Source organism: Eschrichtius robustus, chromosome 3 (assembly GCF_028021215.1).
Source record: "Eschrichtius robustus isolate mEscRob2 chromosome 3, mEscRob2.pri, whole genome shotgun sequence".
Classification (NCBI taxonomy): domain Eukaryota; kingdom Metazoa; phylum Chordata; class Mammalia; order Artiodactyla; family Eschrichtiidae; genus Eschrichtius; species Eschrichtius robustus.
The window spans coordinates 79,088,544-79,116,114 of NC_090826.1; the positions used below are offsets into that span (position 1 = coordinate 79,088,544).

The following is a 27,571-nucleotide window of genomic DNA, read 5'->3' on the forward strand; positions in this document are numbered from 1 at the left end:
GTCCTTCTGTTTTGATTTGGTATATGTTTCCCAGTATTCAAATTCTCAGTACAGAAGGTTCTTGCTGTTTTGCTGCACTGAGTTCCTGAAAGTCACATGCAGATCCCCCTAAAGGAGACTGGAACAGTGTGAAATTGGGGGATTGCATTCTCCACCCAGGGGTTTACCATCAAACGAAAAATAGGTGTAACCAAGAGTACAACATAAAAGATCTTCTGTGGTTCTGGTAAAATTGTGTTTTTCTCTCTCCTTACAACAGAAGTGTTAAGTGTGGTACCAGTTACCCCCTTGTGGAGAGAAGCTGAGTCCTTTGTAAACTTTTAAAAGATCTTTCCTCAGACTGGATTTCTCTCTCAGTGCCAGATTTTAGGCTAGAGATTTGATTGCCCTGAATTCAGTCCTCGGATAGCTAACTCCCCAAATAGGCTTTTTGGCCAATGGATGACAAGGCTGAATTTCCCATAAAGTAGGTTGTTAGAGACTAAAATAATTTCTCTCATGAAGTAGAATGAGTTTGAGCATTGGAATCTGACAGAGCAGAGTGGGAAGTTTTGGTGTGCCAGTCACAGGCTTTGTAACCTTGGAGAAATCATTCATCTCTCTTGTACATTTCTTCTTCTGAAGAGCTAAGATAACACCTGCCTCATGGGTTTCATGTGGAAGCTCAACAGATAACTTGTTTAATGCCTGGTATTTAGTAGGCATAATAATATTAGATATTCATTGTTATATCTTTCCTCTCCCTTTTAACAAAAACGATCTTTCAAAGCTTGTTTCTTTTGTTTTATAAAGAATTGTTTTTAGTTTGATACCTCAAGTTAGAGCTGAAGGCCCTAAACACCAAGAAATTCTTATTCTTAATAGTAAACTCCCTATCACACTTATCAAATTGGATTGTTAGCTCTATTGATAATATTAGTAGTTGTCATATATGAGTGCTAATTTCCTGCCTAGTACAGCAATTAGTGTTTGCCAGAATTACCTCTTATACACTTCCCAGAAACCCAGTGAAGGAAGATACCATCCTTTTCTCCATTTGAAAGATGAGGAAAGAGAAGGATTGAGTAACCTGTTCATGGTCACCCAGCTCACAAGTGACAGAGCCAGGATTTAGACCTGGACACTTTGACTTCAGTGCTGTGCCCTGAATACTATAATACTAGAGTAATCCTTTAATACTGCAGTAGTACATTAATATGAATGTCTCTTCTTGCCTTAATCACCAGGGACATAACTCCTCCAAATAAGTAGAGATTGGTCATGGAAAATGTAACCTATTCTTTCTGTTTTTATTTCTTTTGCCTTTTCCTGTAATAAAACCAGAGGTCTAGACTGAGTAGAGATTCTATACCATTTGGGGAAAAATAAGTGTGTGAAAATAATACATTAAGCTGAACTTTTAAAATCATTTAAGATCGCATGTCACTGAGGAAAGTCTCATTTGATCCCTGCAGACCCTTTGCCTTCCCCCTATTTAATTCTGTGAATTAAAAGAAAAGAAAGGTACAGATTATTTATTAGATCAGCTTAGTCTTTATTACTGTGCTTCCACTCCCTTGGATATTTTTTCTTTACTCCGTTTACATGTTTTTTGCCTGTTGCCATGGTAAAGTTCATTCCATGATGTGAGAGATCTTGGTGCCAAAGAAGGTTTTCCTAGTGTTAAATCCTGCATTTTCACTTCCACATTTTTATCTTGGTGTTACTAGGGCAACCCAAATAATTTCATTTTCTCTTTGAAGTTGATACCTTTTAAAGCTGTTATACCCTCATGCTGACTCATTCATGTTCTTACCACTTTTTTCTAGTTTAATTCCTGCAGCTACTTTCTTTCCACACACGTTTTTCTGCTTTTCTGTAGTCATAACAGCTGATGTATTGCAGTGTAGTGGTTAAGTATTTGGGGGATTACAAATTCCATTGAGGATTAGAAAAGAGCTATGGATTTTCTCACCAGAAAGAAGCACCAGTTTAAGAAAAAAGGATGAATATACAATGGGGAAAGGATTGTCTCTTTAATAAATGGTGCTGGGAAAACTGGACAGCCACATGCAAAAGAATGAAACTGGAACACTATCGTATACCATACACAAAAATCAATTCAAAATGAGTTAAAGACCTGAAACCATAGAACTCCTAGAAGGAAACATAGCAGGTAAGGTCATTGACATCATTCTTAGCAGTGAGCTCTTGACACCCAAAACAAAGGCAACAAAAAATAAACAAGTGGGATTACATCAAACTAAAAAGCTTCTGTACAGGAAAGGAAACCATCAAGAAAATGAAAAGGCAACATATGGTATGGGAGAAATTATTTGCAAGTCATATATCTGATAAATGGTTAATATCCAAAAAATATGAAGAACTCATACAACTCAATAGAAAAAAAAAAAAAACCCAAACAATCCAATTTTTAAAAATAGGCAGAGGATTTGAATAGATATTTTTCCAAAGAAGACATACAAATTGCCAACAAGCACATGAAAATGTGCTCAACATCACTAATCATCAGGGAAATGCAAATCAATGGCTATCATCAAAAAGACAAGAAATAACAAGTGTTGGTGAGGATATGGAAAAAGGGGAACCCTTGTGCACTGTTGGTAGGAATGTAAATTGGTGTAGCCACTATAGAAAACAGTATGGTGTTTTCTCAAGAAATTAAAAATAGAACTACCATATGATCTAGCAATTCCACTTCTGCGTATTTATCCAAAGGAAACAAAAACACTAACTGGAAAAGATGTCTGCACCCCCATGTTCATTGCAGCATTATTTACAACAGCCAAAACATAGAAACAACTGAAGTGTCCTCTGATGGATGAATGAATAAAGTAAATGTGGTATCTATATACAATGGAATATTGCTCAGTCATGTAAAAGGAGGAAATCCTGCCATTTTCAACAACATGGATGGACCTTGAGGGCATTATGCTAGGTGAAATAAGTGAGACAGAGAAAGACAAATACTATGTGATCTCACTTGTATGTGGAATCTTAAAAAAAACAAACAAAAAAACGCATAGATACAGAGAAGAGACTGGTGGTTACCAGAGGCTGGGCGGGGAGTGGGCACGGGGGTCGTGGCTGAAATGGGTGAAGGCGGTTGAAAGGTACAAATTTCCAGTTATAAGATAAATGAATTCTGGGGATGTAATGGACAACATGATGACTATAGTTAACAATGCTGTATTGTATATTAGAAAGTTGCTAAGAGAGTAGATCTTAAAAGTTCTCATCATAAGAAAAAAAATTTGTAACTGTGTGGTGATGGATATTAACTAAACTTGTTCTGGTAATCAGTTTACAGTATATAATATGTCAAATCATTATGTTGTACAGTTAAAAATAATACAATGTTATATGTCAGTTATATCTCAATTACAAAAAGAAATAATGGATGGAAATATTAAATAGTCTCTCTTATCCAAATTTATTTGGTTCTTGGGTTTTGAATAGCAAGTTGCAAGAGTTTGTGTAACAAAAAATCTATCCCAGTCTATTCCAGTTCAGACTGTGAAAGTTAAGGTACCTATTTATTTCCATTTTTTTTTTTTGTTGTTTTTGGCTGCATTGGGTCTTTGTTGCTGTGCACAGTCTTTCTCTAGTTGCGGCGAGCAGGGGCTACTCTTCGTCACGGTGCACAGGCTTCTCATTGTCGTGGCTTCTCTTGTTGCGGAGCACAGGCTCTAGAGCGCAGGCTCAGTAGTCGTGGCGCACGGGCTTAGTTGCTCTGCAGCATGTGGGATCTTCCCGGACGAGGGCTCGAACCCGTGTCCGCTGCATTGGCAGGCAGATTCTTAACCACTGCACCACCAGGGAAGTCCCTATTTCCATTTTTATTTTTACTTCATCCCAGGACAATTTCATGCTTGTTTTTATATCTGTCCTTCTCTGACAGGGCTCTTGGCAAACTGCCTGCAGAGGTTAAATGGCTAGTTGGTGTGCTTCTTTCCTAGTGCTGGTCTGGCTCACATAAACCCTTTGGGTTTGAATCCATACAAATAGATGCGGAGCAGAAAGAAGGGGTAACACATTTTGAGTCTCCTTGTTTATAGATCTGTTGCCCACATACTCAACTATCGCTTTTTATTTATCTTTTATCCCCAGTACTTGACACAGAGTGGTTGGATAACAAATGTTGAAAGAGGAAGAATGGGAGGGATGGAGGAAAAAGGAAGGGAAAGAGGAAGAAAGAAATGGAAGGAAGAAGGTTCTACCCAAGGGAGGAAAGGAAAAAAAAAAAAAAAAAAAAAAAAACAGACTAAAGGAGACTCTCCTCTGACCAAAGGCTGAATTTCCTGTGTGTAACTCAGAAGTCAGTTCCGAAGGAGGAATTCTAGACAGATTCTGAGTGAGATGACTACTCTGCAGGCTGGTACACATTCGGACGGATGCAGGTGAGAAGAGCAGCCTTTGGCCCTCATAGCTGCCACCTTAGAAGAAGACTGCTGGTGAGTCCTGGTGACTTTTTGTCCTTTCAGTCTAAGAACATATAACTTGGGGCACCCCCTGTCTCATAGAATCTGAACGAGCTCAGGCTACCCCTTCCCTCATGTCTCCAGAGACAGAAGATATCAAGTCCAACCTTATTCGAATAAACAGAACCAAAACCTTTCTAATGAGTGATGGAGGGCAAAATGATATGTCTCAAAGGGGGAACCAAAAGCCGTCACATTTCAGACCTTTCATTCTGCCCAGAATGTTCTCCTGGTCCTGGGCTCCAACTTTATCAAAGTAACTATTCCTACCTATACTTCCTATTTTCATGCAGGCATCACTTCCTAAACCCCCTGTAGCTCAGGTACCTCAGTATAGTAAGTCCCCTACATACAAACGAGTTCTGTTCTGAGAGCACGTTCATAAGTCCAGTTTGTTGGTAAGTCCAACAAAGTTAGCCAAGGTCCCCAACTAACACAATCGGCTATATGGTACTGTGCTATAATAGGTTTATAATACTTTTCACACAAATAATACATAAAAAACAAACACAAAAAATAAAACATTTTTAATCTTACAGTACCGTTCCTTGAAAAGTACAGTAGTACAGTATAGCATCTGGCATCGAGTGAACAGGCAAGAAGAGTTACTGACTGGAGGAAGGGGAGGAGGTGGGAGATGGTAGAGCTGAAGGATCGTCAGCAATAGGAGACGGAGGGCAAGCTGCAATTTCAGTCACGCCTGACGTTGATGGCACAAGTTCTGGTTCCTTGCTGGATTCAGTTCTATCTACCCTATTGGAAAAACGACCCAGTGATGTCTGGGTAGTAGCTTTTTTTTTTTTTTTTTTTAAATTAATTAATTTATTTATTTTTGGCTGTGTTGGGTCTTCATTTCTGTGCGAGGGCTTTCTCTAGTTGCGGCAAGCGGGGGCCACTCTTCATCGCAGTGCGCGGGCCTCTCACTATCGTGGCCTCTCTTGTTGCGGAGCACAGACTCCAGACGCGCAGGCTCAGTAGTTGTGGCTCACGGGCCTAGTTGCTCCGCGGCATGTGGGATCTTCCCAGACCAGGGCTCGAACCTGTGTCCCCTGCATTGGCAGGCAGATTCTCAACCACTGCGCCACCAGGGAAGCCCGGTAGTAGCTATTTTTATCTCATCATAGATGACACGGTAGCACTGGATTGCATTCTGAACGGCTGCCGCAACCTTCGTGTACCGTTCTACGTTCGGGTCCTGTGCCTCAAAAACTAACAGTACCTTCTCAAATAAAGAAAATCCCCTTGCCATTTCCTGCATCATGAAGCTCTTCAGTTCGTCAGTTACTACTTCTTCCTCTTGTCTCTCTTTGTCCTTTCTCTGGGCCTCCAATTCCATCAGGTCTTCATCAGTAAGCTACGCAATGTAAGTACACAAAAACACAACCGCTTGTAGAGGATGCACGCACGTGACAGTGTACGCCAGACACGTGAACTAACTTACTTGATTGGACACGCGAACATGTTTGTATCTTTGAAAGTTCGCAACCTGAAGGTTCGTATGTAGGGGACTTACAGTATACTACCAGAGTACCCAAAACTTCCACTTCATCATACCTGTCACAATTGTGATTAAATGTTTGTGTGTCATTATTTACTATGTCTTTTCATCATGATATAAGGTTCATAAGGACAGGAGTTATATCTGTCTTAATCAATGGTATATCCACATTAGTGAGCTCAATACCTTGCAGATAAAAGCTACTCTAGTACTTGTAGAAAGAATGAATAAAGCTGCCAGGCACCGTGGTAGGTGCTAGGAATATAGAGCTTTTCAAAGGCACCGAATCTATCCTTGAAAAACTTTGTGCCTCTACAGTAGCTCTCTCTAATGATAATATATCCCTCTCTCAGCCTCCAGAAAGGAAAGACCAAGGATGAATCAAAATCCTGTGGCCTTCTACACCTCATTTCCCTAGGTCCCACTTCTTTCCCACAAGAATACCAACACTTTTCATATCTAAGAACATTGAGTAGAAATGAACGAACTTATCTCTCACCAATTTCTATTCCTTTGTTGAGTAGACATTTATTTTGTTTTTCCAGAAACAATTTTAACTTATGTCTGTATAACCATTTTTTAGGGCCCTAAAACATTGGTCTGCTAAGTTTTTGACATGGGTCATCTGAAATAGGATTAAACATTACAGGATAAGTAAAAACAAATAAATCCCCACAGTTTTTCCGTAAACCTTGTCTTTTCCCTTGGCCCTAAGCCACCCAAAAGATTATTCATTCATTCCTAAATCCCACTTTACTTCAGAATTTCCAAAGATCTCTCAGCTTTGAAATGTTTGACTTTTAAAAAAAAATTTTACTTGTTTCTTCGTCACTTTTTCCTTCTAAATCTGTTTTTAAATGTCTATGACCTTTCTGCATAGTTTTTCAGTATTTGTGATTAATAATTAAAACCTCCCAGTTTAACAACTCTTGAATCAGTTTTATTCCTTTCAGGCATCCTCAATCTGCCTTTTCATCCTACTGATGAGGTTGTTGAATAAAACTGCTTTAGATAACTAGATGTCACCATGCAAGTTGATATATTACTGGGCTTCAGTATGTTGTTTTCTAGGTCTTTGAACCATTTAAAAATACATTTGGCAGAGCTCAATATCTTTGAAATAGTTTTCTCAGGAAGACCTCATCTGGCCCCAAGCCATCTTTCTTACTAATAATAGCAACTGCAAGTAAACAATTTCAAAATATTGCTATACAGTTTGTCTATAAAGATGGTACTGTTTTGGATCTTATTCCAAGTTAGCTGATGGGCTCTAAATTTTTCCCTCTATTTTCTTTCTGCTGACAAAGTATTCAAATTAATAAGTCTGAGATCTCACACTTGGAACTGTTTTTGGAACTGTTCTTGGAACTTTGTTTTTAATGAATTATTAATTTGTTCGATTAATATATATTGAGCACCTGTTACGTGCCAAGACTGTTAGGTGTTGGGAAGACAATGGAGACCAACATTCATCCAGAAGCACACAAATGAATGGAAAATGGTGTCTCTGACAGAGACCACCAAGAGAGAGCCACAGTGCTGTGAGAGCCTGCAGTGTTGGATTTGCCCTAGTCAGGGAGATCAAGGACAGCTTCTCTGAGTAAGTGATGCTAGAGCCAAGCTCTGCAGGATACACAGGAGTCTGAAAAGTGAGGAGAGATTGAAAGAACATTCCTATTGTAGGGTTAGCACCACAAGGACCTGCTACTATTGCTTGTATCTCCATTGTAGTGACTTTTTGAGAGCCCCAGAGATCACTCAACCTTTGCAATCATGTATATTGCATACATATATACATGCAATCATGTATATATACCTAGTTTCTTTCCTTTTTCTGGAGGGCGGGAAATAGGGTTTTATTATGTGTTTTGTTGTTTTTGGAAAAGAATATATCATCTTCAGAAACAGATGTATTTTAATGAATTGATTTATATTTTCCAAGGAATTTTTCATTTAGATTTTTGGCACAGTCTAGGTGTGAGAGGCAAGTGGCCTTTGACCATATTCTCCTAGAGCCTTCATATACAGAAGCTTCTTATGCCCTTTGTCAGCCTCTAGGATGTGAGACTCTAGGAGAACTGAATATCATCATGTTAGATTTTATTTAGCTTTGCTGTGAGAAAATAAGAGTTGGAAGAGGGAACTCATATAATGTCTAAGTTGGAAAGGATGGGCCATGAAATCAATATGTTAACTTTAGAGCCAAACCCAACAAATATTTTTCTTTTAGGCACAAAGCCTTGCATTAAATATTTATTGGTTGTATGGACAAAAACCTAATATTCCAATTTTCAGGTGCATTCATGTCACTTTTAATATTCTGACAGTAAAATTCTGGTCATTGTTGATTTTCTCCTGTAGTTTTTTTTTTCTTGGAGACTGGAGGATCTGAACTTCTTCCTTCCATCATGGATTTTAGCCAACAGAAAAGACAGACCAAGAGCTAACTTCTTGAGAACAACCTTCTTGAAAAGCCCCAAAGAGATTTATTCAGCATTTAATATTTTTCTGCTATTAACAACGCTACCATGGTCCCTGATCTGAAAAGGGAAATTGTGAATGGCAGATTCTTATAAAGATGAGTTTGATAAAAAAGGACGATAAAAACGGTCATACTATAAATCCATTAGTCTTTCAATCTCTCACTTTAACTGCCAATCTCTTGTTTCCTGAGGAGGCTTACTTTTGTTTCTTACTGTATTTAACATGGCTGGAAATTTGAAATTTTACCCCATTAAAAAAGAAAGCTTAGTAGCAAAGTTTTTTTTTGTTTGTTTGTTTTTTTTTTTTAGAGGTTGTGTGTGGAGAGATGCTGGCCTTACACCAGGCATGTCCCAGTACACAAGCCGTGTTTTTTTGTTTTTTTTTTTAAAGATTTATTGATGGATTGATTGATTGATTGCTATGTTGGGTCTTCGTTTCTGTGCTAGGGCTCTCTGTAGTTGCGGCAAGCGGGGGCCACTCTTCATCACAGTGCGCGGGCCTCTCACTATTGTGGCCTCTCTTGTTGCGGAGCACAGGCTCCAGACGCGCAGGCTCAGTAATTGTGGCTCACGGGCCTAGTTGCTCCGCAGCATGTGGGATCTTCCCAGACCAGGGCGCGAACCCATGTCCCCTGCATTGGCAGGCAGATTCTCAACAACTGCGCCACCAGGGAAGTCCCCAGTAGCAAAGTTTTGATAACAAGTTGCTTTAACTTCCCGGTCACTCTTTTGGTTGGTGCTCTGTTTTCATACATACCAGACTACTTATGTGTGTGAAAAGGTGTTTGTAAAACACACCAAACTTTCTGTTGGAACAGAAGAGGCAACATTCCCCCCATAGAATCATTAGGAATTCGATTCAACAAACTATTGAGCATTTTAGGCCTCATAGCAAGCAATATGAAAGAAAAGGTGATCCCTGCCTTTTCAGACTACTCTATTTTGTGAAAAATCAACAAAAAACTTTTTAGTTTTAATGTTCTAGAGAGCAGGAATGTTCTAGAGATCAGGAATATTCCCGTCTTCTCCACCTACCTCTCCTCCCTGTCCCTTCCTCAGAAAGAAAGTCGCCTTCCAGGTAGATGGCTTCCTGCACTTGTTTAAATCTTCTGGCCTGCACTGTATATTCATGGTGTGTCAGCTGCTTAGAACTATTGTGCTTTCTTTGTTCAAGGGGGAAAACTGGACTGAAGATAAGCCTCAGTCTTTTTTTGTCCATTAAAGGAAGAAATAAATCATCTTCAAAACAATCATTACAGATTTACTAAATTGAAATCTAGACTTAGTTTTTGGATGTTAAGACTAGTAAGAACCGAAACCTCGTCTAAATCACATAAGGGGAAACACACAGTCTTTTCAAGGGTTTAGAATCCTATGGGGTCGGGGGAGGGAGGGGGTTTGAGTATACACTAATTCCTGGAAGATTGTTCCTGGTTTAAAGGAGGTGGAAACAGTGTGGAATGAAGAGGTGACCAAGAAGACCAGTGGGGTGCAGAGAGCTGAGGGAATGAGTAACATTTTATGATAATCTTTTATGGTCAGGGTTTAAAAAACTATTAGATCACAATTTAGCCTCATTTTCAAAAAGATTTCTGAGTTGAAATTTACTTAAAGTGTATAGAATAAGCATTACATAATTATTAGTGTCATATACATGTAGCTGAAGCTCTTTGACAAAAATTCCAAAGAAATCAAGATCTCACTAAGATTTATAAATGCAGTATTCCAAACCACTATATTATAAATAAGACTTCTTTGTTTGGATCTGTTTTCTGCCACCTGTTTCTTAATAGGGTAATGTTTTGATAAGGGAGTCGCAAATTGTGGCCATTGGGTACAGGTTGGTGCCTAAGAAGTCATCATCGAATGACACACCCTCTTTATAACTGGTGACAGACATTGTACATTAAAATTTCAGTGACCCTTAACTTTGAAATTATAAATTATTCCTGACTCTTGTCCTCTTCTCAAACAGTCTCTTCAGTAGTGGATGTCCTTTGAATAATCACTATTTACAGTGTGAAGCTGTGTGGTAATAGTTACTCTCTTATTTATTGTAGTATCAAACTATAACAGAGGATAATAACATAATAGAAGAATTTGGTCTTTACTACAAAATGCTCAATTGGGTGTGTGTATCTGTGTGTGACTGTGTGTATATGTTTAGGCCTCTTTGAATTTAACAAACATGTATTGAGGGTCTGTTCTAAGGCATTGTGCTATTTTCTAGAAGATACAAAGTTAAACAAGGTATAAACCTTGTCCTCAATGAAATGAAAACAACAACCTCTTTAAATGCACCATTGGCACCAGAAACAATAATCACATGTACAAAGAAGAGCAGTTACAATTCATGCTTTTATAGGAATTTCTTTCATACACATTCTCCTAGTAGAGTACACAGGGGTGAGGCAGGCACTTTGTCTATTTTGTTCACTTCCAATCCACCAGCACCTAGCACGGTGCCTGACATATCTTAAAATTTATATTTTTAATGTACATTTTAATATACATTTTAATAAATATTTATTATAATGCTATAATTATTTATAGCAAGTGCATGAGTAAATGAATTATGCTTGTGAGAGAGAAAAATCAGCTACTGATAATAGTACATAACAAATTTTTGGTGGTGGTGGGATGAATTGGGAGATTGGGATTGACATATATACACTAATATGTATAAAATAGATAACTAATAAGAACCTCCCATATAAAAAAATTAAATTTTTTAAAAAAAGCTTATGACTATGCTAAAGATAACTGTGGAAACTAGTATGTAAAGCAACAGCCTTGAGATGTGTGGCCTGAAGCACGGTGACTAAAGGGGTTTTCTTTAAATATGGGAAGGGTATAATGAGAAAGAGGTATTATATCTTAATTGATTAAAAGAGAACTAAAATTGCCAGGTAGGCATAATTTTTGTTCCCCACCTCTCTTAGAAAAACAGGTTAAGCTCATTTTGAATACTTTTCAGATAATGTGATTGGGCCATTAATTTAACACATGGCATAGTGGAAATATCCAAGGAGATGATAGTACAGAAGTATCCATTGGGTTGCAAGTTCAACTTGCCTCATGATTCCTTCTGAGTCTAAAGTTCTCATTTATGGGACTATAAGAGCACTATAGCTTAAGAATCATTTAAATGTATTAATAATTATTTTTCATTTTATTTTCAAAGAGGGACATGAAAAGAGAAATTCTATTTAAACCATTTGTTTCCTAGTATATTTTAGATTCTGTACATTCAGATCAGCATGATGTAGTATTAACTAAGCTGTAGAGTAAGAGGTAAGATTTGATTAGAAGTTAAGGCTCACCACTAGCTGTGTTCCTTGGGCAAGTCACCTAATCTCTCTTGGCTCAGGTTGTTCACTCATAAAATGAGAGTTATGGAGTGGATGACTTCTGAAAGTGCCTTTCAGGTTCTTAACTGTTATAACCCATTTATGAGTTTCTTTAAATTAAGTATATGTCTATAGAACCATATAATTATGGTCTTCTTTAGTGGATTTTTCTAAAAAAAATTTTGTCGCATATACCACAACTACAGAGTAAAACACAATCTAGAGTCACACTCTCCTAAGAAAGAAAGATATTTTTATAAAATTAGAAACTTTGGCTTTTGTCCTGTTTTTTATTTCCATCTTTGCACTGCTAGAGGAAAAGTAATTTGTTTTATAATTGATGTTTTGAGCATGTTCTGATGACTTTATTTTGATTGGTACCACTGAGAAGAACCCATAAATAAATCATGGTATTTCTGTGCCCTTCCTCTTTTGCACTGCTTTTCTGCACTGGCCTTGGCTGTGCCGATGTCCTGGCCCTGCACTGTGGGATCTTCCTCCCATGACATTACTCAGACGCTTTGCTTTTATAATCATTATTTCCAGAACGAAAGGCAATTGCACCCCCATCTTTATTAAAATTACTAGTTATTCACTGATTTATTCAGCAAATATTGAGTGCCTACTATATGCCAAGCATTATCTTCTAGGTACAGGGACACGTCAAAATACAAAATAGAATTGAAAAGAAAGTTCCTGTCCTCAAGAAACTTTCATTCTTTTAGGGGAGACAGACAATAAGGAATATAAGTATTTTTTGACAGATGGGATGTGGGATGTAAGAGACAAAGAAGACTCACAGATAACTCCAAAAATGTTGGTCTGAGCAACTGGAAAGATGGAGTTGCCATCAAGGGGGAAAAGTTGCAAGAGCAACAGGGCTTTGCCCAGGATGGGAGAGGTGGAGATAAGGGAATGGAACTGGAGTTAGTGTGGCACATAGTGAGTTTCATGTGTCTGCTGGATGTCCAGATGGAGATACCGAGTAGGCAGTTGGGCCTGCCATTTAAAGCACTATGCTCACAGGGGAGTGAGTTAGGGAAGAGAACTGCATCGAAGACTAAGCATTTAGCACACCAAAGTCAGAGGTCAGGGGGAAGATGAGGCAACAGACAAGTAGTTAAAGAAGGAACAGCATGGAAAACAGGAGGAAAACCTAAAGGCTGTGACATCCTGAAAGCCAAGTAGAGAATGGTCATTTTATGCCAAATGCTGAAGATAGAGCAGGTAAGGTGAGGGCTGAGAATTGACCATTAGATTTAGCCACATAGATGAATAATATATGTGGGTTTCTTTCCTGTAGAATTCACACTTGATGCTCAGGAATTACTGAATTTTTAAAATTCATTTTTGTAAGGGGACACTCACTATGTTACTGATATGATTACTCTTATCACTTGGAATTGGCCCTTGTTTCCTTGAGTGGTATATGATTGTACCATCTAAAGGTGATGCCATTCTCCAACTGCCAGAAAAATGTTTCTGGAACAAAGCACTGTTAACCATATATACCCACCTGATAGCCGTTGGAAAACAGTGTTAGCAATCAGATTTGAATCAAAGTAGAATATGTTTGATATTCTTAAAGTCATGGGTTAACAAATAGAGTAGAATTTGTTCTGTAATTAATTTTGGGGAAGATATTAAACTTCTCCTGAGAGGGAGGAAGACAGATTGTTTCAGGAAGAACCGAATAAATGAAAGAAATAAGAAACTCTGAGTTTGCAACTAACTTTACCAATATTCTTTACCAAAGGATTGTATGATGTGATATTTTTGAGAGGTAAAATTTTATAGACAATGAAGCCATTAAAATGACTTTTGGTAATAAGTATTTTTAATAAAAGTAATGCAAATAGATTTCTGCAAAAGGATACAGAGGCAAATATATAACATAATATAAAAGTTTATATATTTTTAATTAGGATACCAGAATCTCTTTTTAAAAATTTTTTAAAAAAATTTTTATTGGAGTATAGTTACTTTACAATGCTATGTTAGTTTCTACTGTACAGCAAAGTGAATCAGCTATACGTATACATATATCCCCTCTTTTTTGGATTTCCTTCCCATTTAGGTCACCACAGAGCATTGAGTAGAGTTCCCTGTGCTATGCAGTAAGTTCTCATTGGTTTTCAATTTTATACAGAGTATCAATAGTGTATATATGTCAATCCCAATCTACCAATTCATCCTACCCACCCCCCCTTGGTATAGGATACCAGAATCTCTTGATTGAATGTGAAATGCCATGTTTCCAAAGACATTATTAGGTAAGCTAAAATCTTACATAATGGTTGGAAATTGGAGCTGGAAGAAATATAAAGATAACCATTTATACTTCTAAAATAGAAAAAGTTTTAAAATATAAGTATAATTATCCTGATTGAGTTTTAGGGCAAAAAACTATGTAAACTCAGCAGTTTATTCAGAAGTGGCTTCTTCAGCTTGAAATGGTCACAAATCGTGTGGAAACTACAATGATAGTGAAAGAGAAATTGTTTCATCACTGTAATACACAACTTTAAGAGGTGCTGAAATTTGTGAAAAAATACAAAATTTTTTTTCAGTTAAGCAAGCAGAAGGTTCATCTACCCTTTGTTTAGTTTTGGAGTTTTTAAGTCAACTTCTCCTTTACTTCCTTTTTTTTACATCAAAAATAATTCCAAGGATTAAATCTGTGCTGGATATTGGCTTTGAGCCTTGTGATATGTTAAAACAATAAAGTCTATGTGTATGTGTATTGTACATCTGTGTGTATATTACACATATGTCTACATACATTTATATGTATTATATATGTACATACATATAAGGGCATGTACATACACGTGCACATACACACACTTACCCAAAAGAGGTTAAGTACATTGAGTAGAGTTATGACGCTAAAAGTCTGTTTCATGTTGACTGTTTGTTTCTCTGACAGTCCATCTTAACTAGGCTGTGCCAGTATTAGGAAGCAGTAGATAATACTTAAGTTTCTTAGATTCCTCAGTTTGTCTTTATTTGCCATATTAAGAGAATGATGCCAATGAAACAACTCAGCCAAGGACTCGGAGAATCTCACTATTGAGTGCCAAGGCCTTTGCTTTTTCAAGGTGAGCCATAGATAAAGGAAGGAACAGTGAACCTCTACCTCAGTGGTTCTCAAAGTGTGGCTCATGGAACACCAGTCACCTAAACATTTTTAGGGGGTCCACAAGATCAAAACTAATTTTTAATGCTAAGATATTTTTTGCCTTTTTCACTGATGGTACAAAAGCAATGGTGGGTAAGTCATCTTAGCATGAATCAAGATAGAGGCACCAAATTCTACTGTGGAGCATTCTTCATTGGCACACATTTACAATTTAAAGGAAGAAAAAAGCCAGTTTCATCTAATGTCCTCATTGAATCAGTAAAAATTATTATTTTAATAGCTCTCGACCTTTGACTACATATTGTAATAATATACAGTGTGATGAAAGGGAAGAATACATAAAGCATTTCTGCTGAATTCAAAGTACAGTAGGTGTCTCAAGGGAAATCCTTATTTGAGTTGAAAGTTGAATTAGCCACTTTATCATAATGTACCATTTTTAATTGAATAAAACAACTGATTATTCAGACTTGGGTATGTGGAAGATACTTTCTCAAAATGATTGAAGCGAACTTGACATCTCAAGGAAAACAACTGATAATATTTGCTGCCACAAATAAAATTCAAACTTTCAAGTGATGAATAGAATTTTGGAAAATTTGTGTCCACCACAAGTTGGATAGCCTCCAATTACTTAAAAAATTTTCTGATGAAAGTAGTAGTGATATTAATGAATGTGATTTTTAGGTATGATTTGTCAACATTTGGAAGATCTCCATAACTAAGTGATCCTGTATTTTCCAGATGACCAACGCATGTTGTTACCAAATCATGCACAGATAAATGATCCACTCAAAGTGCAAGATAGACGAATGAGTTGTTTTTTTTTTTTAACATCTTTATTGGAGTATAATTGCTTTACAATGTTGTGTTAGTTTCTGCTGTATAACAAAGTGAATCAGCCATATGTATACATATATCCCCATATCTCCTCCCTCTTGCATCTCCCTCCCTCCCACCCTCCCTATCCCACCCCTCTAGGTGGTCACAGCGCTGATCTCCCTGTGCTATGCATCTGCTTCCCACTAGCTATCTACTTTACATTTGGTAGTGTATATATGTCAATGCTACTCTCTCACTTCGTCCCAGCTTACCCTTCCCCCTCCCCGTGTCCTCAAGTCCATTCTCTACGTCTCTGTCTTTATTCCTGTCCTGCCCCTAGGTTCTTCAGAACCTTTTTTTTTTTTTTTTTTAGATTCCATATATATGTGTTAGCATACGGTATTTGTTTTTCTCTTTCTGACTTACTTCACTCTGTATGACAGACTCTAGGTCCATCCACTTCACTACAAATAGTTCAATTTCGTGTCTTTTTATGGCTAAGTAATATTCCATTGTATATATGTGCCATATCTTCTTTATCTATTCATCTGTCGATGGACACTTAGGTTGCTTCCATATCCTGCCTATTGTAAATAGAGCTGCAATGAACATTGTGGTACATGACTCCTTTTGAATGATGGTTTTCTAAGGGTATATGCCCAGTAGTGGGATTGCGGGGTTATATGATAGTTCTATTTTTAGTTTTTTAAGGAACCTCCATACTGTTCTCCATAGTGGCTCTATCAATTTACATTCCCACCAACAGTGCAAGAGGGTTCCCTTTTCTCCACACCCTCTCCAGCATTTATTGTTTGTAGATTTTTTTGATGATGGCCATACTGACAGGTGTGAGGTGATACCTCATTGTAGTTTTGATTTGCATTTCTCTAATGATTAGTGATGTTGAGCATCCTTTCATGTGTTTGTTGGCAATCTGTATATCTTCTTTGGAGAAATGTCTATTTAGGTCTTCTGCCCATTTTTGTATTGGGTTGTTTGTTTTTTTGATATTGAGCTGGATGAGCTGCTTGTACATTTTGGAGATTAATCCTTTGGCAGTTGCTTTATTTGCAAATATTCTCTCCCATTCTGAGGGTTGTCTTTCCATCTGGTTTATGGTTTCCTTTGCTGTGCAAAAGCTTTTAAGTTTCATTAGGTACCATTTGTTTATTTTCGTTATTATTTCCATTACTCTAGGAGGTGGGTAAAAAGGATCTTGCTGTGATTTGTGTAATAAAGTGTTCTGCCTATGTTTTCCTCTAAAAGTTTCATAGTGTCTGGCCTTACATTTAGGTCTTTATCCATTTTGAGTTTATTTTTGTATACTGTGTTAGGGAGTGTTCTAATTTCATTCTTTTACATGTAGCTGTCCAGTTTTCCCAGCACCACTTATTGAAGAGGCTCTCTTTTCTCCATTGTATATTCTAACATCCTTTATCAAAGATATGGTGACCATATGTGTGTGGGTTTATCTCTGGGCTTTCTATCCTGTTCCATTGAACTATATTTCTGTTTTTGTGCCAGTATCATACTATCTTGATTACTGTAGCTTTGTAGTATAGTCTGAAGTCCGGGAGCCTGATTCCTCCAGCTCCGTTTTTCTTTCTCAAGATTGCTTTGGCTATTCGGGGTCTTTTGTGTTTCCATACAAATTCTGCAATTTTTTGTTCCAGTTCTGTGAAAAATGCCGTTGGTAGTTTGATAGAGATTGCATTGAATCTGTAGATTGTTTTCCGTAATATAGTCATTTGCACAATGTTGATTCTTCCAATCCAAGAATATGGTATATCTCTCCATCGGTTTGTGTCATCTTTAATTTCTTTCATCAGTGTCTTATAGTTTTCTGTATACAGGTAGTTTGTCTCTTTAGGTAGGTTTATTCCTAGGTATTTTATTCTTTTTGTTGCAGTGGTAAATGGGAGTGCTTCCTTAATGTCTCTTTCAGATTCTTCATCATTAGTGTATAGGAATGCAAGAGATTTCTGTGCATTAATTTAGTATGCTGCTACTTTACCAAATACATTGATTAGCTCTAGTAGTTTTCTGGTAGCATCTTTAGGATTCTCTATGTATAGTACCATGTCATCTGCAAACAATGACAGTTTTACTTCTTTTCGGATTTGGATTCCTTTTATTTCTTTTTCTTCTCTGATTGCTGTGGCTAAAACTTCTGGAAATATGTTGAATAATAGCGGTGAGAGTGGGCAACCTTGTCTTGTCCTTGATCTTAGAGGAAATGGTTTCAGTTTTTCCCCATTGAGAATGATGTTGGCTGTGGGTTTCTCAATATGGCCTTTATTATGTTGAGGTAAGTTCCCTCTATGCCTACTTTCTGGAGGGTTTTTATCATAAATGGGTGTTGAACTTTGTTGAAAGCTTTTTCTGCATCTATTCAGATTATCATATGGTTTCTATCCTTCGATTTGTTAATATGGTGTATCACATTGATTGATTTCCGTATATTGAAGAATCCTTGCATTCCTGGGATAAATCCCACTTGATCATGGTGTAGGATCCTTTTAATGTGCTGTTGGATTCTGTTTGCTGGTATTTTGTTGAGGATTTTTTCATCTATGTTCATCAGTGATATTGGCATGCAGTTTTCTTTTTTTGTGACATCTTAGTCTGGTTTTGGGATCAGGGTGATGGTGACCTCATAGAATGAATTTGGGAATGTTCCTCCATCTGCTATATTTTGGAAGAGTTTGAGGAGGATAGGTGTTAGCTCCTCTCTAAATGTTTCATAGAATTCGCCTGTGAATCCATCTGGTCCTGAGCTTTTGTTTGTTGGAAGATTTTTAATCACAGTTTCAACTTCAGTGCTTGTGATTGGTCTGTTTATATTTTCTACATCTTCCTGGTTCAGTCTTGGAAGGTTGTGCTTTTCTAAGAATTTGTCCATTTCTTCCAGGTTGTCCATTTTATTGGCATATAGTTGCCTGTAGTAATATCTCATGATCCTTTATATTTCTGCAGTGTCAGTTTTTACTTCTCCCTTTTCATTTCTAATTCTGTTGATTTGAGTCTTCTCCCTTTTTTTTCTTGGTAAGTCTGGCTAATGGTTTATCAATTTTGTTTATTTTCTCAAAGAACCAGCTTTTAGTTTTATTGATCTTTGCTATTGTTTTCTTCATTTCTTTTTCATTTATTTTTGATCTGATCTTTATGATTTCTTTCCTTCTGCTAACTTTGGGTTTTTTCTCTTCTCCTTCCTCTGATTGCTTTAGGTGTAAGGTTAGGTTGTTTATTTGAGATGTTTCTTTTTTCTTGAGGTAGGATTGTATTGCTCTAAACTTCCCTCTTAGAACTGCTTTTGCTGCATCGCATAGGTTTTGGGTCGTCGTGTGTTCATTGTCGTTTGTTTCTAGGTATTTTTTGATTTCCTCTTTAATTTCTTCAGTGATCTGTTGGTTATTTAGTAGCATATTGTTTAGCCTCTATGTGTTTGTATTTTTTACAGTTTTTTCCTGTAATTGATATCTAGTCTCACAGTGTTGTGGTCAGAAAAGATACTTGATACGATTTCAATTTTCTTAAATTTACCAAGGCTTGATTTGTGACTCAAGATATGATCTATCCTGGAGAATGTTCCATGAGCACTTGAGAAGGAAGTGTATTCTGTTGTTTTTGGATGGAATGTCCTATAAATATCAATTAAGTCCGTCTTGTTTAATGTATCATTTAAAGCTTGTGTTTCCTTATTTATTTTCATTTTGGATGATCTGTCCATTGGTGAAAGTGGGGTGTTAAAGTCCCCTATTATGATTGTGTTACTGTCAATTTCCCCTTTTATAGCTGTTAGCATTTGCCTTATGTATTGTGGTGCTCCAATGTTGGGTGCATAAATACTTACCATTGTTATATCTTCTTCTTGGATTGATCCCTTGATCATTATGTAGTGTCCTTCTTCGTCTCTTGTAATAGTCTTTATTTAAAAGTCTATTTTGTCTGATATAAGAATTGCTACTCCAGCTTTCATAGTCTTTATTTTAAAGTCTATTTTGTCTGATATAAGAATTGCTACTCCAGCTTTCTTTTGATTTCCATTTGCATGGAATATTTTTTTCCATCCTGTCACTTTCAGTCTGTATGTGTCCCTAGGTCTGAAGTGGGTCTCTTGTCGACAGCATATATACAGGTCTTGTTTTTGTATCCATTCAGCCAGTCTGTGTCATTTGGTTGCAGCATTTAATCCATTTACATTTAAGTAATTATCAATATGTATGTTCCTATTACCATTTTCTTAATTGTTTTGGGTTTGTTTTTGTATGTCTTTTCCTTCTCTTGTGTTTCCCGCTTAGAGAAGTTCCTTTAGCATTTGTTGTAAAGCTGGTTTGGTGGTGCTGAATTCTCTTAGCTTTTGCTTGTCTGTAAAGGTTTTAATTTCTCCATCGAATCTGAATGAGATCTTTGCTGGGTAGAGTAATCTTGGTTGTAGGTTTTTCCCTTTCATCACTTTAAATATGTCCTGCCACTCCCTTCTAGCTTGCAGAGTTTCCGCTGAAACATCAGCTGTTAAGCTTATGGGGATTCCCTTGTGTGTTATTTGTTGCTTTTCCCTTGCTGCTTTTAATGATTTTTCTTTGTATTTAATTTTTGATAGTTTGATTAATATGTGTATTGGTATGTTTCTCCTTGTGTTTATTCTGTATGGGACTGTCTGCACTTTCTGGACTTGTTTGACTATTTCCTTCCCCATGTTAGGGAAGTTTTCAACTGTAATCTCTTCAAATATTTTCTCAGACCCTTTCTTTTGCTCTTCTTCTTCTGAGACCCCTGTAATTCGAATGTTGGTGCATTTAATGTTGTCCCAGAGGTCTCTGAGACTGTCCTCAGTTCTTTTCATTCTTTTTTCTTTATTCTGCTCTGGGGTAGGTATTTCCACTGTTTTGTCTTCCAGGTCACGTATCTGTTCTTCTGCCTCAGTTATTCTGCTATTGATTCCTTCTGGAGAATTTTTAATTTCATTTATTGTGTTGTTCATCATTGTTTGTTTGCTCTTTAGTTCTTCTAGGTCCTTGTTAAACATTTCTTGTATTTTCTCCATTCTATTTCCAAGATTTTGGATCATCTTTACTATCATTACTCTGAATTCTTTTTCAGGTAGACTGCCTATTTCCTCTTTATTTGTTTGCTCTGGTGGGTTTTTACCTTGCTTCTTCATCTGCTGCATATTTCTCTGTTTTCTCATTTTGTTTAACTTACTGTGTTTGGGGTCTCCTTTTCGCAGGCTGCAGGTTTGTAGTTTCCATTGTTTTTGGTGTCTGCTCCCAGTGGGTGAGGTTGGTTCAGTGGCTTGTGTAGGCTTCCTGGTAGAGGGGACTGGTGCCTCTGTTCTGGTGGGTGGGACTAGATCTTGTCTTTCTGTTGGGCAGGGCCGCATCCAGTGGTGTGTTTTGGGTTGTCTGTGAACTTAGTATGATTTTAGGCAGCCTCTCTGCTAATGGGCAGGGTTGTGTTCCTGTCTTGCTAGTTGATTGGCATGGGGCATCCAACACTGGAGCTTGCTGGCAGTTGGGTGGAGCTGGGTCTTAGCGTTGAGACAGGATCTCTGGGAGAGCTCTCCCCGATTTATATTACATGAGGCCGGGAGGTCACTGGTGGTCCAATGTCCTTAACTCAGCTCTCCCACCTCAGAGGCACAGGCCTGACACCAGGCCAGAGCACCAAGACCCAGTCAGCCACATGGCTCAGAAGAAAAGGGAGAAAAAAAGGATGAAAAAGAGAATAATAATAGATTTTAAAAATTATTAAAATAAAAAATAAATAATAAAAAAAAGAAGAGAGCAACCAAAGCAATAAACAAATCCACCAATGATAACAAGCGCTAAAAACTATACTAAGATAACATAAAAATTAGAACAAATCAGTCACAGACAGCAAACCCCAAGTCCACAGTTGCTCCCAAAGTCCACTGCTTCAATTTTGAGATGATTCGTTGTCTATTCAGGTATTCCACAGAGGCAGGGTACATCAAGTTGATTGTGGGGATTTAATCTGCTGCTCCTGAGGCTGCTGGGAGAGATTTCCCTTTCTCTTCTTTGTTCACACAGCTCCTGGGGTTCAGCTTTGGATTTGGACCCGCCTCTGCATGCAGGTTGTCCTCAGGCATCTGTTCCTCGCCCAGACAGGAGGGGGTTAAAGCAGCAGCTGCTTCAGGGGCTCTGGCTCACTCATGCCGGGGGGAGGGAGGGGTACGGATGCGGGGCGAGCCTGCAGTGGCAGAGGCCGGCGTGACGTTGCACCAGCCTGAGGCGAGCCCGTGCGTTCTCTCGGGGCAGTTGTCCCTGGATCACGGGACCCTGGCGGTGGCGGGCTGCACAGGCTCCCCGGAGGGGCGGTGTGGAGAGTGACCTGCGCTCGCACACAGGCTTCTTGGTGGCGGCAGCAGCAGCCTTAGCGTCTCATGCCCGTCTCTGGGGTCCGCGTTGATAGCCATGGATTGCGCCCGTCTCTGGAGTTCGTTTAGACGGTGCTCTGAATCCCCTCTCCTCGCACACCCGAAAACAATGGTCTCTTGCCTCTTTGGCAGCTCCAGACTTTTTCCTGGACTCCCTCCCGGCTAGCTGTGGTGCACTAGCCCCCTTCAGGCTGTGTTCACACAGCGAACCCCAGTCCTCTCCCTGGGATCTGACCGAAGCCCGAGCCTCAGCTCCCAGCCCCCGCCTGTCCCGGCGGGTGAGCAGACAAGCCTCTCGGGCTGGTGAGTGCTGGTCGGCACTGATCCTCTGTGCAGGAATCTCTCCGCTTTTCCCTCCGCACCCCTGTGGCTGCGCTCTCCTCCGTGGCTCTGAAGCCTACCCCCTCCGCCACCCGCAGTCTCCGCCCGCGAAGGGGCTTCCTAGTGTGTGGAAACCTTTCCTCCTTCACAGCTCCCTCCCCAAGGTGCAGGTCCTGTCCCTATTCTTTTGTCTCTGTTTTTTCTTTTTTCTTTTTCCATACCCAGGTACGTGGGGAGTTTCTTGCCTTTGGGAAGTCTGAGGTCTTTTGCCAGCGTTCAGTAGGTGTTCTGTAGGAGTGTTTCCACATGTTGATGTATTTTTGGGGAGGAAGGTTATCTCCATGTCTTACTTCTCCACCATCTTGAAGGTCCTCCCTGACGAATGAGTTTTAACATCAAGGAGTTTGAAAAGTTCATTGATATAGTTTTCAGATTCCATATTGCAACTAACCAAGTTAGTCTGATATATTATCAAAAGTTAATATCCCCAATTATATAAAAAGTCTGTTAAGATACTCCTCCCTTTTCTAACTGCATATATATTTGATTCATAAATTTCAATCAAAACAACATATCTCAGCAGATTGAAGAAGCAGATATGAGAATCCAGCTATATTCTATTAAACCAGCTGTTAAAGAGATTTACAAAAATGTAAAACAATGCCATTATTCTCATTAATTGTTTTTGTGTTGGAGAATATAGTTATTTTTTATAATAACAATTTATGGTAACTTGTAATGGGTTTGTTATTTTTAAGTGAGTTAATATATATTTTTGAAATTTCTTGGTTTTAATTTCTCATGTGGCCGGTATTGGTAGGTATCACCCACCTAAAAAGTGCTCTTTGAGGTCCTCCTCACTACGTTTTGAACATGAAGGTATCCTGAGGTCCAAAAGTTTGAGAACACAGCTCTCAATGAAATACACATTGGTATATTTTATTCCTGAAATTGTTCCTTGCTTCAAAGAAAAAGCCCAGTTCCCTCCAAGATGTACAGGAACTTATCATGAAGGAGACAATAACTAAATCTATCAAAGGATGTAGACGACAGCACAGGTACCATACTTGTTAGTGCTGTCACTGTAGCTGGCTAGGGTCCCCCCCAATCTGATTGGGTGAGCATTGCTCCATGAACAAGCATCTGAATTCACCCATCCATGTAACAGACAGTTGTTCAGGGCCTCTTGTTTTCCAGAGACTGTGGTAAGTGGTAGGATCAAAATAGAACAAGACAGTCGCTTCTAGGCAGAATGTGGAAGTTAAGATGAGTTCGTGCCTGTCTGTGACTGCCACTGGACATCTGTGATGAGAAAACATTTGGGGCCATGAGATTATAATGATCCATTGAGAAGAAAAAGGTCATGAAAGGTCAGGAAAATCAAACTTTGGACTAGTCTGAAATGCTAATAACACTACGAATAAGTGAAGTTTTTTATTTAGCTTGGGTGACTTGCCTGCAACATATGTTTTGAGAACACACATATGCATAACATATAGGTTTTCCCCCTTCAAGAAACTTGCAGCCCAGTGGTGGTAACAAAGTGGAGTTAAGAAAGTTGTGTTTGGGGACTTCTCATGGTGGTCCAGTGGGTAGGACTCCGCACTCCCAATGCAGGGGACCCTGGTTCCATCCCTGGTTGGGGAACTAGATCCCGCGTGCATGCTGCAACTAAGAGTTTGCGTGCCACAACTAAGAAGTCCTCATGCCACAACAACGAAGAGCCTGAGTGCCGCAACTAAGACCTGGCGCAGCCAAAAATAAATAAATATTAAAAAAAAGAAAAGGAAAGTTGTGTTTCAATAAAGTGAGGCAATCATATCAAATGCTGCACAGATGTCAAGTAAGTAGGTCATAGGTAAAAGCAGCACCAAGTGGTTGAATTTTCAATGTTGTGTTAAGGAAGACAAGTTACTGCTTAAGAAAAAGTCAGATAAAGCAGTGAGATGGAATGGAACACATTATAATAGTTTCCAAAGATAAACAGCAGTGAACTCAAAGAAGAGGCTCTGGTTTTCTCTAGGCTGTTTATTGTACAGCCTTTAATTCACTATTAGGGAAGAGAGGATCCAGGAAACAAAAGGCTTGGGAGAAAGAGCACCAAATGTAGCCTTTCCCTGCCTTTAATCAGACTAAATAACAAGGGCAGGTGTAAAAAGCAAGATTATTGGATCCAGAGATGGCAAAAGGGAGAGAAACTCTTTTTGGCCCTCACTGGCCACCCTTATTCCTTGCCATGAGATAAGGAAAGAATATTCCTTCTCCCAGTAGCTGGATGGTTACCTTCAAGTCTTAGATCATAATACAGGCAGTGGGACTGAGCGATAAGAAAGGACAATGCAGGCTAAGAAAAGGATGCGTCTCTTTTCCTCTTTTCCCAGAGCCTCAGTGCACCCAATTCATTTATCCTCTGTCATTTAGATAGGGTTAGGTGTTTCCAGAGAAAACTGATTTCTCAGAGGATGCGTTTGAGGTTCACAGTGAAATATAAGGAGTTTAGGAAATAGAGAAAAAAATCAAGTCAAAAGCACAGGAACCAAAAAAAGAGGGAGGGCAAAAAAAAAATGAAGTTCTCCCCAACACCTCCTCCCCACAATGAGATTGTCCCTTTTACAAGAAAAGGACCAGTGGCAAAGTCGTTTGCCTTCCCCAGGGAGCAAGCAAAAGGCTTTACAAATAGGGCTTAGTAAATAATACCAACCAATGCTGAGGATACACTTAAAAAAATAGTTTGAAGCAAAAACCCAAGATGATAAGATAAATAGCAGAAACATTTTAAAGGATGGGCTCCGCTCTTTCTGGCATCGTGGTGCTCTGTTTAGGGGAAGGGAGACACCAGGAAACAACGGGCGGCTCTGGTCATGCTCTCTGGTCCATGTGGCGCTAAAGGGCACCCGCTGATTAGACAAGAGTTAGTAAAGGTACTTGCGTTTTCTACATGGGGCTCCTTATTTCCTCAACTGGTGGATTTCTCAGTGGCTTGTTAAAACTCTGAGGTGCTGTGACAGCTCCCGGACTGATTCAGACCGCTGAATCCGACGAGTTGAAGCAGAATTTCAAATGCTGTTAACAGTGCAGTAGGTTGTGCATAAAGATAAATTAATTCACCAGTAATCTCCCTTTTCTCAGAAACATGATTCCGGTGACAGAGTTCCGGCAGTTCTCTGAGCAGCAGCCTGCCTTCCGGGTTCTGAAGCCATGGTGGGATGTATTTACCGACTACTTGTCCGTGGCCATGCTGATGATTGGTGTGTTCGGGTGCACTTTGCAGGTAGGTGCCTGGACTCACGTCAGAACAGAGCCAGGGCAAGACACTAAGCCGTTGAAACCTCTTAAAAAAGAGTGTGTGATTTTTAACCATGTGTATATTAGTTGCTCTTCTCTACTTACGTGTGGTGTTTGTAATCATGTCAGGGAGCCTGAAGCCTAATTTCCCAAACTTTCCTAATTAGGTAAATATGGTACTTGTAAGATTTAACTGAGCCCAGAGAGCAGTTGACTATAGTCAAGTAATATTTGATGTCACGAACATCAAATATTCGAAGGGAGTCCTTTATCTTTCAAAGTTGGTTTTATATCCACAGCAAAATGTAGAATATAGCAAAATATAGTATGTATAGCCAGAGTGCCATTTATATTGTTAAAAAGGAACGTTTTTCTTTACCTCTTATATTTACCCCTGATAAGATTTTCTGGAAGGACTGACATTTTGATGAGACATTATCTTACCCAATGCTTAGTTCTGAATTAAATTGTAACTGAACCATAATTTGTTCTATATAGATACTGTATATTCATATATTGAATCCAGATTTTTTTGCAAACCTATGTATCAGGCACCATACTTTGAGGACATATATACCTATAAACAGTTCATATCTAGGGGGAAACCAAACAAACAACAGAAAAGGTTATACTGTGCTAGAGGCTTCTGAAAAGCTCTATGCGAGTCCAAAGGAAAGGAACAAGAGAAATGGTTGTATTAAAACTTAAGAACCAGTCAGGAAAAGGGAGCTGGGGATGAAGAAAGTGCCAGGAAGAGGAAGGAAAGCTCCAAGTCATGGATGTGAGAAAGGACATGACGTCTCTAGGAAACAGTCATTAGGACTGACACCCTTTGGGTGTCATCAGCATGAGAGTTGAAGCCATGCCTGGGAATGGAGTCACCCCAGGAGAATGTGGTTGGTGAGATGATGTCAGGAATAACAGTAAAGAGTGAATGAATGAAAAGGAGACACCTCTGAAGAAGGCTGAGGAGGGGCAGCCATAAGGACGAGGGGAAACCAAGAGAGAGGAGGGGCTCAGGTGTGGTCAGTGATGGCAGGTGGTTCAACTAACTCACGGGCTAAGGGGAGAAAAGCAGCAACTAGGGCATTAGAAATCTTAGTGTCACTGGTTGGAAAAGTGAATGGGAGTTAAAGGCTTATGGAACTTTCAAGTAGATCATCTGAGAGGAAGAGGAGCCAGGAGAGAGGGAAATAGCTAGAAGTGGTGCAGAGTAGAAATAAAGACCTTTTTAACGTTGATTTTAATAATAGTTATCATCTAGTGCTTCCTACGTGTCAGGCACTCTTCTGAACACTTTACACATGTTTTAAATCATTTCATCCTCATGCCAACCCTAGGATATACTATTATTATCCCCATTTATAGATGCAAAACTAAGGCACAGAGAGATTAGAGAAACTTCCAAGGTGAGTAGCAAAACCCTTATTGAAATCCAAGCAGTTTGGCCCCAAAGTCCCTATCCTTAATCCCTAACACCATGCTGCTTTTTATCTACGGGCTGAAAATATCTCGCCCTCCTCCCCCCACCAAAAAAAAAAGGATGCCAATGAAAAACTAGAGTTTGAAAGAGAGAAAGGGCATTAATTCATTCATAAATAAAACAAATAGTTGTTGAAGAATCTATTGTGTGCCAGGCATTGTTCTAGGGGCCAAGCATTATCAGTGCAGGAGGAAAGAAATAAAAGACAAATATCCCAGCCTTGTAGAACTTAAATTCTATGGGGGAAAAAACAAGCAAAATAAGCAAAATCAGTTGGTAAATTATATATGTTAGAAGGTAATAAGG

The 27,571-nt window shown here is 38.8% G+C and overlaps 1 protein-coding gene across 3 annotated transcripts in view; it reads left to right on the forward strand.

Annotated features, from left to right (window-relative positions):
- LRRC8C (leucine rich repeat containing 8 VRAC subunit C) overlaps positions 1-27,571 on the forward strand; it is an 85,485-nt gene that overhangs the window by 31,023 nt on the left and 26,891 nt on the right. For 2 of the 3 annotated variants that reach the window (XM_068538060.1, XM_068538062.1), the window contains exons 1-2: positions 4,286-4,454; positions 25,627-25,768. In XM_068538060.1, the coding sequence (XP_068394161.1) occupies positions 25,631-25,768 (138 nt within the window). In that variant the 5' untranslated portion in view covers positions 4,286-4,454; positions 25,627-25,630. Of the gene's footprint in view, positions 1-4,285; positions 4,455-25,626; positions 25,769-27,571 lie in introns of those variants that run through there. The other variant, XM_068538061.1, reaches the window with a different exon arrangement.